Source organism: Moschus berezovskii, chromosome 22 (assembly GCF_049115385.1).
Source record: "Moschus berezovskii isolate FMDL1 chromosome 22, NW_MosBer_1.0, whole genome shotgun sequence".
Classification (NCBI taxonomy): domain Eukaryota; kingdom Metazoa; phylum Chordata; class Mammalia; order Artiodactyla; family Moschidae; genus Moschus; species Moschus berezovskii.
This window is the reverse complement of record NC_142481.1, coordinates 6,591,241-6,603,163: the sequence shown is the minus strand read 5'-3', so window position 1 is coordinate 6,603,163 and position 11,923 is coordinate 6,591,241. Positions and strand designations below refer to the sequence as shown.

Genomic DNA, 11,923 nt, shown 5'->3' with positions numbered 1-11,923 from the left:
CCCATGGAGAGGTATCGTGGCCCCTGGCTAACAGCCAGCTCAAGTCAACAGCCCCAGCCAGCTTGCCAGGCATGTGACTGGGGCATCTTGGACTTCCCATTGAAGTGAAGTGAAGTCGCTCAGATGTGTACAACTCTTTGTGACCCCATGGACTGTATAGTTCTCCAGGCCAGAATACTGGAGTGGGTAGGCTTTCCCTTCTCCAGGGGGTCTTCCCAACCCAGGGATCGAACCCAGGTCTCCCACATTGCGGGCAGATTCTTTACCAGCTGAGCCACCAGGGAAGCCCATTATCCAAGCAGATGCTGCATGGAGAAGAGGCAGGCTGTCCCTGCCAAACCCTGCCCAAACGTTAGATTTATGAGCAAAGTAACTGTAGGTTTACGCCACCAAGTTTTAGACAGGTTTGTTACGCTGTGATGGGTTTCCCTGGTGTCAAAGAATCCGCCTGCAATGCAGGAGACTTGGGTTCAATCCCTGGGTCAAGATCCCCTGGAGGAGGGCATGGCAACCCACTCTAGTATTCTTGCCTGGGAAATCGCATGGACAGAGGAGCCTGGCAGGCTACAGTCCATGGGGTTGCAGAGTCAGACAATAGTGACTTAGTACGCACCTTATGCTGTGACAAACAAGCAGAAAACAGGTATCATTACTGACTCCACTGACGGAGGAAGAAGCCCAGGCTCAGAGAATAGGAGTCTGCCAAAGGTCCTCCCGGAGCCAGGGACTGGCCAGGCTGGGAGCTGAACCTGGGTGAACCAGGCCCTAAACCACTGTACCAAGCTCTTCCTGTTTCCATCATCCGCATGAGGACACTGAGCATCAGAGACAGGAAGCAGCTCATTCAAGATCTCACACTGGCAAGCATGAGAGTGAGGCTCTGAAACCACCGTCTCTGGCTCCAGGGCCCAGCTCTTCATCCCCACCAGAGGTTTGGATTCTCTGTTGCTTGTTTGTCTGCCCAACCAGGACCAGAGCTTCCGGCCTCATTCCCTCTTGTGTCCCAAGTCTCAGCAAAGGCCGGGCACCCATGTCTGTCCCTCCTGCAACACGGAAGCTCCTCATAGGCAGGGACCTGACATGACTCACTTGGGTCCCCAGTGTCACCCAGCACAGAACCTGGCACATGGGAGACCTGAGTAAATGTTCGTTGAATGAATCAAAGAATGGATTCCCAGGGAATGAGTTTAAAATAGAGACAGACGTAGAAGAGTCATGGTTTTATTGCTGGGTTTCAGGGAAGGGGCTCAGATGCGCCCAATCTCCTTCAGTTTGGCTACCAGGTCCTCTGTGGTCTCCACCTTGACACCGGCCGTGCGCTGGGGCGGGTCTTCCACGCTAATCACGGAGAGCTTTGAGGTCAGGTCCACGCCCAGGTCCCCTGCCTTGATCACCTCAATCTTCTTCTTCTTGGCTTTCTGCACTCAGGAGGCCACGATTTCACAGGGCTGCCCCAGCCCCTGCCCACCCTCTTGCGGCCCCTTTCCATGCGTGCCATACCTGCAGAACCACTCCCACTGGTTGACCCCTTCTGGATCTGCCCACTGGCCAGGGCACATGTGACCTCTTACAGGGCCACACTTGGTGCGGACAATTCCTGCTGGCTGGGATGCCCTGGGGAGCCCTCCTATTGTGGAAGCCCCCCTTTAGTCAACCACTGTGGGAAGACCTTCACTGGCTGGAAAGGGCTGGAAAAGTCCTCCTCTGGCAATAATAACTCAATGGACCTTTGGCCAAGATGACAAATTGCACTCTCCTTGTTGGCTGAGATGACTCAGTAAACCCTCCCTATTAGATGAAATGACCTACTAAACACTCCCTATTGGCTGGGATGACACATTAAAATCCTATTGGCCGAGATGACTCACTGAACCTTCCCTATTGGCTGGGATGACACATTGATACCTTCCTATTGGCTGAGGTAACTCTGAACTCACCTATTGGCTATGATGACTCAATGAACCTTCCTTGTTGGATAAATGACAAACTGAATGCTCCCTATTACTTGAAATAACAGGCTAAATTCTCCTATTTGGCTGAGAAAACTCAATGAACTTTCCCTATTGGCTGAGATGGTTCATTGAGCGCACCCTATTGGCTGAGATGGCCCACGATGTTCTCCATATTGGCTGAGACGACACACTAAACCCTCCATATTGGCTGAGATGATACACTGAACTCTTCCTATTGGCTGAGATGACAGAATGAACCCATTATATAATCTAGATGAACAGTGAATTCACTATGTTTGCCAAGAGACCCCATGTACTCTTCCTAGTTAGCCACGATGGCCTAAATGATTCTTTCCTGTTGGTAATGATTACCAGTGGAACCCTCCCTGATGAACCAAGATGATCTAATTAGCTAAGATTACACAATGAACTTTTCCCATATATTGGAATGATGGGTAACCCTTCCTATTGGCCAGTGAAGCCTTTCTGTTGATTGAGGTGACCAGAAAACCTGCCCTGTTCACCAAAACAGCACCCTCTCCCGGAATTCTCATTATTGGCAGAAATGATTCAGAGAACCCTCTGTCAGCCAGACTCACCAGGTGGCCCCTTCCTTTGGAGAAGTCCCTTGGGTCTTCACTCCTCCCACCTGACCACCAGTAAGGCATGGGGCCTGCAGCACCCGCCCCTTCCCAGTTGCCCAGTGGCCCCTCTGCCAAGTACTCACCATGATATTGGGCAAAGTCGCATAGCGGGGCTCGTTGAGCCGCAGGTCAGCTGTCACCACAGCAGGCAACTTCAGGCGCAGAGTCTCCAGGCCCCCATCAACCTCCCGCTCCACTTTGATCTTGTCCCCTTCCAGTGTCACCTGGGAGGCGAATGTGCCCTGGGGAGGGACAGCATGGGGGGATACAGGGGAAGTTAACTAAGGAAGTCACAGAGAGGGATCTCAAAAATCCAGGGGAGGGTGTCTTTCTTGGGACTCAGGGTATAGTTCCTAATATCCTAAACCTACTCACTGGATCTCCCTTTCTTAATGATAACAAACAGGTGTTGAGTATGGGACACTGTTCCAAGTGATTGAAATGTATCAAGTCATCAGCTCCTCCTAAGAACTCTATGAGGTAAGTGCTATTATCCCACTTTACAGATGAGGAAAACTGAGGCAGAGAGAGGCTCAAAAACATGTCCAGGCTGGTTCAAGGCTCATGTCACGGTCTCATTTACCGATCTTTCTGTCCCCAAGAGCTCCTTTGAGGCCTCTTGACAACAGAAACTCAAGTGTACCTTGATCCTCAAAACATCCTCTGGGGCCCCACCTTCTTCACAGAGTGCCCACCCTCTGGCCCAAGGTTCTTGGGTCCTTCCGTCCTGAATCACCATTTCTGGATGTGACCTACACCCTCTGTCTAACCGATCTGTTCTCTCTATTGTGTCACTTATTCACTGGACAAATCTTTCAGGTCTCATCCAGAATGTCCCATGAGCCTGCTCTTGGAGATACACCATGAACACAACCGATATGGTTCTGGCTTTGGGGGCATTTATCCTGCAGTGAAGACCACCAGGAACCAAGTAAACACACAGTGGCCACTGGCCACAGGTGGCTTCTGAGCATATGGAATGTCGTTAGTTCCACTGAGGTGTGGATGGAATTTTTCATTTTATTTCATTAAATTTTAAAAGCAATAAGCAAGATCCATTATCATAACTGTGATGATGGTTTCACGGGTGTGTAATATATAAGCAACATGTATCAAAGTTCACTTAACTGTACACTTTATATATGTGCAGGATATTTGATGGTTATTTAAGCCTGTTTGGAACAACTTGGGCGTGTGAATCTACTTTTTCAACAATGAGTTTTAGGAATCTAAATATTTCTGACAGAAACTTAGCATCTGAATTGAAATACTCTGCAAATATAAAATACACACTGGATTTCAAAAACCTCATACCAAAAACCAAAAGAATGTAAAATAGCCCAATATTTTTACTCTGTGACATGTTAAAATATTTTTGATATATTATGTGAACTAAAATAAGATTGAAATAAATTTGGCCTTTTTAACTTTTTGAAAGTGGCTGTGAAAAATTTTAAATGACTCCTGTCATTTGCATTTCCATTAGGCAGGAATGGGGCTCATGGGGTTGGAGGGGGGCATATTTCAGACTGTGGGCAAGGCAGGCCTCTCTGAAGAGGTGAAACCTGAGGAGAAACCTGGAGGTAAGTGAAACGCCTTGAGGTGATCTGAGAGCCCTGTTCAAGGCTGAGGGAACAGCAGGCGCAAAGGCCCTGGGGCAGGGCTGAGCTGGGTGTGGCTGAGGAGCAGCAGGATGGGGAAGGGACGCGTGAAGGCCCAGAGGAGGCCTGGAGTCTTGCATATGCGACCCCACTTCTGCCCACTGGACCAGGCTTCCAGCTTCACACATGCCTCCCTCCAGAAAGGCAGAGACCGGGTGGCTGTGTTCTGAGCCCCCAGGCCTGGCCTTCAGCAGATGGTCCCCTCTGGCCTCACCTGTGGCCAGTCCAGAAATCCAGCTGTCATCTGCCCTGTCTGGTTACAGTCATCATCGATGGCCTGAGTGGAGAAGAGAGAAGACTGTAAAATGATGGGGTTTCTCAGGTATCATTTGGGCTTTTGTTCTAGAAAGGAGGCTGGCAGATGTTTCTATAACAGGCCAGGTAAAAAATATAAACTCTCACAATCACTCAGCTTTGCTCCTATAGAGCACAAGCAGCCATAGCTAGTAGGTGTCCACATAAACAAACGTGGTAGCGTTTCAGTAAAACTTTATTTACAATATCAGTGGTGGCTATGGAGCAGTTTGCTGACTCCTGGTCCACAATGCTCACATACCCTCACTTAGGCCCCGAGAGACGCAGTCACTTGTTGCCGAGCACATGAGGGCCCTGGTATGTCTTTGCCCCTTCTCTAAATATTCCAGCGGTGTCGCTCTAGGCACACCCATTCTGGTTACATAGAGGAACCACATGAATGGCATCTGGGCCAGTGGGAACGCTTTATCTCCGACCCCAGTGATTAGTTCAAGGATGGGCACATGACTCCAGCTGGACCAATGAAGAGTCAGCTCTGAAAGTTTTGCTGGAGTCCTCGGGATAGAGGTTCCTGTCTTTCTGCTGGGGCTCTCAGGCTGCTGGGATGTGAGCCTGGAGCTGCAGGGAGTAAAGCCAGCACAGAGTTACAGACTGTATAGCATGTGGGACCTGGATCAAGCTGTGCCTAAAGCTTCCTTACATGAACTAGTAAGTTTGCTTTTTGGCTTCAGCCAGTTTGAATCATGATTCTGCCACCTACCTGCTTTCCCAGAAGCACCAAGTCCACCTTCTCCTTCTCTGCCAGCTTGGCCAGGACCCGAGCCACCTGCAGGGGACCCAGGTGATTCGCTTCTGCAGCAGGCACCTCCACGTGGATGCCCCGGTCTGCACCCATGGCCAGAGCAGTGCGGATTGTCTCCTGTCGGGCAAAGAAGGGGGTTGACTTGGCTTCTAGCCTGAGGGGGACCCAGGGGTCCAGGCCCCCGACCCCTCCTCCTCAGAGCCAGGGGTCCAGGCCTCGGCCCCTCCTCCCTCTGACACAGGACGTGGGGCCCCAGCCCCTCCGCAGGCCCGGAGCACCTGGCACTGGGCAGGCCCGCAGCTGACGGCAATGATTTCTTTCACCAGCTTCTTCTCCTTGAGCCGCACGGCCTCCTCCACAGCGATCTCACAGAAGGGGTTCATGGAATGCTTCACGCCATCCGTGACCACACCCGTCTTGTCGGGCTTCACCCGGATCTGGTCAGCCAGGAGGGGAAGGGGCGAGGTCAGCAGGAAGCAGGTGAGGAGGCAGGGGCAGAGACACCAAGCTCCACCCAGGCTGGACAGGGACCGCGTGCATGCGCGCTGAGTCGCTTTGGTCCTGTCTGACTCTCTGGGACCCTATGGCCTGTAGCCCGCCAGGCTCCTTTGTCCGTGGGATTCTCCAGGCAAGAATACTGGAGGGGGTTACCGTTTCCTTCTCCAGGGGATCTTCCCAATCCAGGGATCGAACCTGTGTCTCCTGCTTGGCAGGCGGATTCTTTACCCTGAGCCACCAGGGAAGGCCCCACATGGAAGTAACTGTCCCACAGTCACGTGGTCAGTCAGCAGTGCCCCGGGCCCCAAGCACTCTAATCTCCTTGGATACCACCTGACAATCCTAGAGGAGGAATCAGGGAGCTGTAACAGGACAAGAGGGCCTCCACCCAGTATGATGTTGGAAGCTATCAGGGGAGGATTCCCTGAGGCAGTGGCAGTTGAGCTGAACCTGAAGGGGAACTGGCACTGAGGAGGTAAAGTGCGTGGGAAAGTGTCAGGGGTGTGTGTGGGGGGGGACGTGCAAAGGCCCTGGGGTTTGAGGAGTCCCAGGGGGCTGGTGCGGCCAGGGGAACGCATGGTTACTGTAGCCTACATGGTAAAAGGGACTTGTGCAAAAGTGCTTACATTCAGGATTCTGAGAGAGGCTACCTGGGATGAACCAGGCGGGCTCAAACAAGTCACAGGATTCCTTATAAGTGAAAGAGGGAGGGGAGAGAGTGTCAGGATCTAAGAGAGAGACTGAAAATGTTACGCTGCTGACTGAAGACAGAGGAAGGGGCCACAAGCGAAGGGACGTAGGGGGCCTCCAGGAGCTGGCAAAGGCAAGAGACAGATTATCTCCTGGAGCCTCTGGAAGGCACAGCCCTGCTGACACCTTGAACTTAATCCAGTAGACTCATTGCAGATATCTGACCTCCAGAACTAGAAGAGAAGGAATCTGGGTTGTTGGGAGCCACACAAGTTTATGGTAACTAGTTTCAGGAGCAACAGGAAAGGAATATGACTGTCCAGGGCCCAGCAGGCCCCACCAGGGAGCTGGGCCTTGATCCAAAGAACAGCATAAAGAGGTGAGTGCATCCAACTTAAGTTTGCACAAGGTCATTCTGGATCCTTGGTGGAGAAAGCTGGAAAAATGGCAAGAGCGGAAGTGGGGACTGGGTGGCTGTTGGTCACTGAAATCAGAAATGACGGGTTTGGACAGCCGTGACTAGTGACGGGGAAGTGGGTGGACTGGAGGTCTCTGGAGGTGAAACTGACGGGGCACCGGGGTGGGGAGGGGGAGTGGTGAGGGGGAAGAGTCGAGCAGACTCTCAGGTTTCCAGTGGGGACATTAGCACAGAGTGGGGGACGCTGAATTGGGCTCCAGCCTGAGAGAGAGATGCCCAGAGGAGCTTGGCATGGGAGCCTACATAACCTGGCTCAGGAACTCCCTCTCTGTTTTTCTTGAACAGAGCAGATCCAGGGTGACAGCATGGCCCAGCGGGGGACACTGCGACTCTCTCTGTTTCCCTGCACCGGTTTCTTTGGGCCTGGGGGGTCGGGGAGGTGTGGCTGTTCCTCCCATCCACAGGACAGAGCTGAGATGGGAGTGTGGGATTTGGGGAGGGGTCTCCCAGTTTGCCTGTGCCTCAGGGACTGGTAACATTAAAAGGAGGAGGGGGAGAAAGAGAAAAAGAACAACCCTATCCCAGTTTTGGAAAAGTCATCTTGGCACCAACAATAGGGCAGAGACTCTAGAACTTAATCAGTTTACTTCACAGAAAAAGCCATGGAGCAAACACCATGCACTGAGTCCATGTTTTGTTTTCTTTTCCTACTAGAACCTCTGCTGGGCGGCTCACATGGCATCTCCCCAGGCATGCCCTTGGCTCCATCCCGCACCTCCTTCTGCCTTCCCTGGCCATCTTCCTCAAACTACAACCCTCTCGGCTCTCCCTGCCTCATCTTGCTCTGTCTCTTCCCGTCACAGTGCCCAACCCCCTGCCACATGACATATGTCAGACCTGTCTTCTCCCCAGCAGAACGTCAACTCCACGAAGACAGGAATTGATGTGCGTTTTGGTCATGACCATATCCCCTGGGCCTAGCACAGTGCCTGGCACACGGTGGGTGCATTGTAAGTATTTGTCGGATGACTAAATGAGAACCTGCTCACAAGGGCACCTGTCCACTGATCAGTTAGTAAACAGCATGAAAACTAAACACCAAAGATCTTTCTTTCATTTTAAAAAAAACCACAAAATTCAACATAGGAGCTTCCCCTTTATAAACAGGAAAGTGGCCCCCCTAATCAGTACAAGGCCTCACTGGGGGGAGCCAGTGGGGGCCAAGGGAGCGCCCCAGCCTGTTCCAGCCCTGGACTCCTGACTCCCAGGGAGAAAGAGATGTGAGCTCTCTGGTAGCGTGGACCCATGCCAGCTCATCTCCAGAGAAGACCTTTGAAGCTTGAGTTGTTTCCAGGCTTCAGAAACACTGCTTACTTAAATTACTTAAGTCAGGAAACAATCGTTGGCCTGAAAACTCAGTATGGTCTTTTTTTTTGAATAAAGATGTTTTTATAAATTGAGGGAGATGATTCAGTGAAGCTTCCAGGCTTTCTCTTTAAGGTGCAACAAATTAACCCTCAACAGAAACAGGCAGGCGAGCCTCCAAGGGCTTTATAAGCCTTAACTCGTTAAACCATCCAAAGAGCCCAGGAGGCTGGTTACTGCCACTGCCTCCCCACTTGCTAGATGGGGCAACTGAGGCACAGAGAAGCCGAGCAGGTGACCACGGAAGGCCTCAGAGGCTAGGTGACACTGAGTTGAGTCTGGATGGAAGTGAGGAAGGGATGCTGGAAACAGAGTTGGGTGAGGCCCTGCACACGCCCCACCCCCACCCCAGCAAAGAGCTGCCAATCTGGGGGAGGGCAGTGGACTTCTGGGTAAAGAAGATCTTAATTAATCCAGTGTGGGAAGGGCTGAGACCAAGCCCAAGGGGCTGCAAGAGGGCCCAAGGACACATCAGAGTAGCCTAAAGGGATGAGGCATTGGGGGAGGGTGGGTTTCCAGGAGGTGGTGACGTCACAGAATCCCTTAGCCCTACTGCAATCGATGAGATGGGAATTAGGCAGGACAAGGGAGGGATAAGAAGCAGAGGTGGGAGGGTGGAGCTGGGAAGGCACCCAGGCAGAAGGCACAGCAGGGGCAAAGGTGCCAGGCAAGCAGCAGTCTGGTCTGCTGGTAAAGTCTGAGCAGCTTGGAGCTGTGGAGGCACCAAGGAGGGGTGATGGAAGGCCGGGGGGCCAGGGCTGGACCACAGAGAGGCCTGACCACCAGGCTGAGGGACTGGGACGTTGTCCTCTGGGAGCTGGGGAAAAACGGGATGATGATGGGGGCACAGGATCAGCCCTGGGTGTAGGAAGCCCCCACCAACTCTGAGGCTGGGAGGGGATGAACTGGAGGGGCGAGACTGGGGAACTGGGGAGGAGACAACACTGAGGGTTCAGGTAGAAGAGGAGGCCGAACCGCTGGAGAAGAGAGAGCAGGGCAGAGAGATGGAGAGGGCAGAAGGCACCAGGCTGAGAAATGACAGGCTGCGGAGGTGAAGGAAGGAGGCTGGGGTGGTGCTCCAGGTTTGGCCGGGTGCTTAGGGAGTTGGCACTGTTTGAATCACTTTTTTTCTGAACAAGGAACATTAACAAACACATTCAGGGAGACACCCTGGGGCACCGTGGGAGGGGCAGGCAGCGCCAACACTTCAGAAAGTATAGGAATTCATATAAGGAGGCATTCACACTTCCGCATTTGACACAAACACCAGAGGCACCCATGTGTCAGGTCCTGTGCTGGGCGATGCTGAGACCTAAGAAAACATTAGACACTCAATCATGTCCGACTCTTTGCAGCCCCATGGACTGTAGCCTGCCAGGCTCCTCTGTCCATGGAATTCTCCAGGCAAGAATACTGGAGTGGGTAGCCATTCCCTTCTCCAGGGGATCTTCCCAACTCAGGGATCGAACCCGGGTCTCTAGCACTGCAGACAGATTCTTCACCAGCTGAGCCACCAGGGAAGCCCAAGCTGAGACCTAGAGTTGAGTCAAATGTGAGCCTGTCTGACGGATGAAACAGGTATCTCAGGGCGGGACTAGGACTAGCGCTGAGGGAGGCTATGAGAGCCCAAAGGGACAGTCGGAGTGGGGAGGACACCAAGAGAACTGGGTCGCAGGACCCCAAAACAAGGTTGCCCCCCAAATGTTGGAGGCAGCTCCCCTGTCACATGGTGTCAGAGCTGTCATTAGGCCAAATGACTGTCAGGTAGAAATGAGAGGAGGCCCTGGCCACCTTTTGATCCTGACTGCTGCTGCCCTGCCGGGTGATCCGACAATCAACAGAACCTCCATGGGCCTCAGTGTCCTCACCTGTCCAGTGGGATTCATAATATCTAGACGGTATTGAAAGGACTGAATCAGTTCATCTCCCTCAAGAACTAAAAACGCTGCCAAGTGCATAGCAAGGACCCACTTAACGTGAGCTGTCAACAGTCACTGAGGTTTTAATGCGCAGACAGGCTTCCAGGCCCTGTGATGGGCAATGCTGGGGACACAGAGGTGTACTCAGGTGTACTGACGGGGGTGGGGAGGAGGGGACAGACATGGAGGGACAGTCACTGCCTTCAGTCTGGCTCAGGCCAACTATTGAGACAGTGGCTTTTGTCTGAAGGAGTCTGTCTGATTTTCCTCTGTCCAGGCCAGCTTCCCTGGGGCAAGCCCGGTCCTCAGGGACCCTGCCCTCCACACCATCTCGTGGAGGCTGTAAGCTATTTCCATCAGTTTGTCAGACTGGTTTTCATCTTTAGCAAACGTTTCTCCTTCCGAGCTAGAGCCTCCTCGCTCGCCCTGGGGCTGGATAGCTTTTGGGTTCTCAGAGGACTTCCATTATAGCACGCTGCCTGTGCCCAACAGTCCTCTGAGTGTGCAACGCAGCCGAGTGAGTGAAATCCTGGCTCGTGTTCAAAGGCCCTAATTGGGGTGAGGAGTCAGCGGGACCTGGCTGGGAATCCCGGCTCAGCCCCTTCTCAGCCGAGTGGCCTCTCTATGACTCCGTTTCTTCGTGTGTTAGAGGCCACGGCTCTTCCAGCAGGTAAGAAACAGAGACGGTAACTCGGCCCACACGCAGTTCTCAGGACACTGAGGATAGAACTGGCGGAAGGGGGACGGGGTCATGACCCCAGAAAGGCTGGGTTTAAATGAACCAGGACGGGAACCTCAGAACCTCTCCGGTGATCTCCGCCCTCAGATGTGACTCGGACGTTTGGGAGAGCGGCAGACACGGGAGGTACCAGAAGACCCTTATACGGTGGGCGCTCGTGACCCCGGAAGTACACGACCTCAGGGTTCAGGGAGGAGGGGGGGGCCCGGTCACCTTCACCGCAAAGTCGATGACCCTCTTGACAGCCACGAGCGCGCGCAGCTCCGCCATCTTCCTGCCGCGGCGACCCGCCGGGTCCGAACTCACCTTCTGCCGCCCTGACCGCTCGCTCCGCCCCTCCGCCCTTCTCTGCGCCTGCGCCCGCGCCCCGCGTCGCCAGTCAGCCAACCGCTGAGGCGCCCGCCTCCCCGCCGCGACAGAGGACCAATCGGGAGGCTGGAAGGCAGAGTCTCCGGCAGACGCGGGCCAATGGGAAGCGGCCCCTGAGGAGGGAGGCGGAACCCGGAGGGGAAGGGCCAGGAGCTTCGGGAGGGGGGCGTGGCCGGGAACTGGGGGAAAGGTCTTGCGAGGAAGGGAGGCGTCCCAAACTTTTTTTCCCCGAAGCCCTCGGGGGTCAGCCCCTTCCCCGAGGTCCCCCTCTTACTCTCCCTCTCGAGAGTGGTGAGAGCGGAAGTTCTCGTGTCCCCGAGCCTCTGAGTCCGCAGGCCCCTCCGTTCTCTCCACGCTCGTATTCCTCACCCCCTCCACGACCGCACCTCTGCGTTCCCTCCGGTCAGTCCTCCGCCGCCCCCGCCTCCACTTTCCCCGCAAGTCTGCGTCCCTACCTCCTCTCCACGCGCCCCCTTGTCCCCTCCTGATTCCACAACCCCCGTGTCCCTGTTCCCATCAAAACCCATGTCCTTGGTCCTACCCACGTCGGA

General features: G+C 53.8%; 1 protein-coding gene across 1 annotated transcript; it reads right to left on the bottom strand.

Moving 5' to 3' along the window:
• Positions 1–1,205: 1,205 nt before the first annotated feature.
• Positions 1,206–11,376, bottom strand: ETFB (electron transfer flavoprotein subunit beta). The gene is made up of 6 exons (XM_055411492.2): positions 11,217–11,376; positions 5,593–5,751; positions 5,273–5,431; positions 4,472–4,534; positions 2,680–2,838; positions 1,206–1,418 (listed from the first exon to the last, which is right to left on the bottom strand). Exons 1-6 carry the CDS (start codon positions 11,271–11,273, stop codon positions 1,248–1,250), a joined length of 768 nt encoding a protein of 255 aa, XP_055267467.1. The 5' UTR covers positions 11,274–11,376; the 3' UTR covers positions 1,206–1,247.
• Between the last annotated feature and the right edge of the window lie 547 nt (positions 11,377–11,923).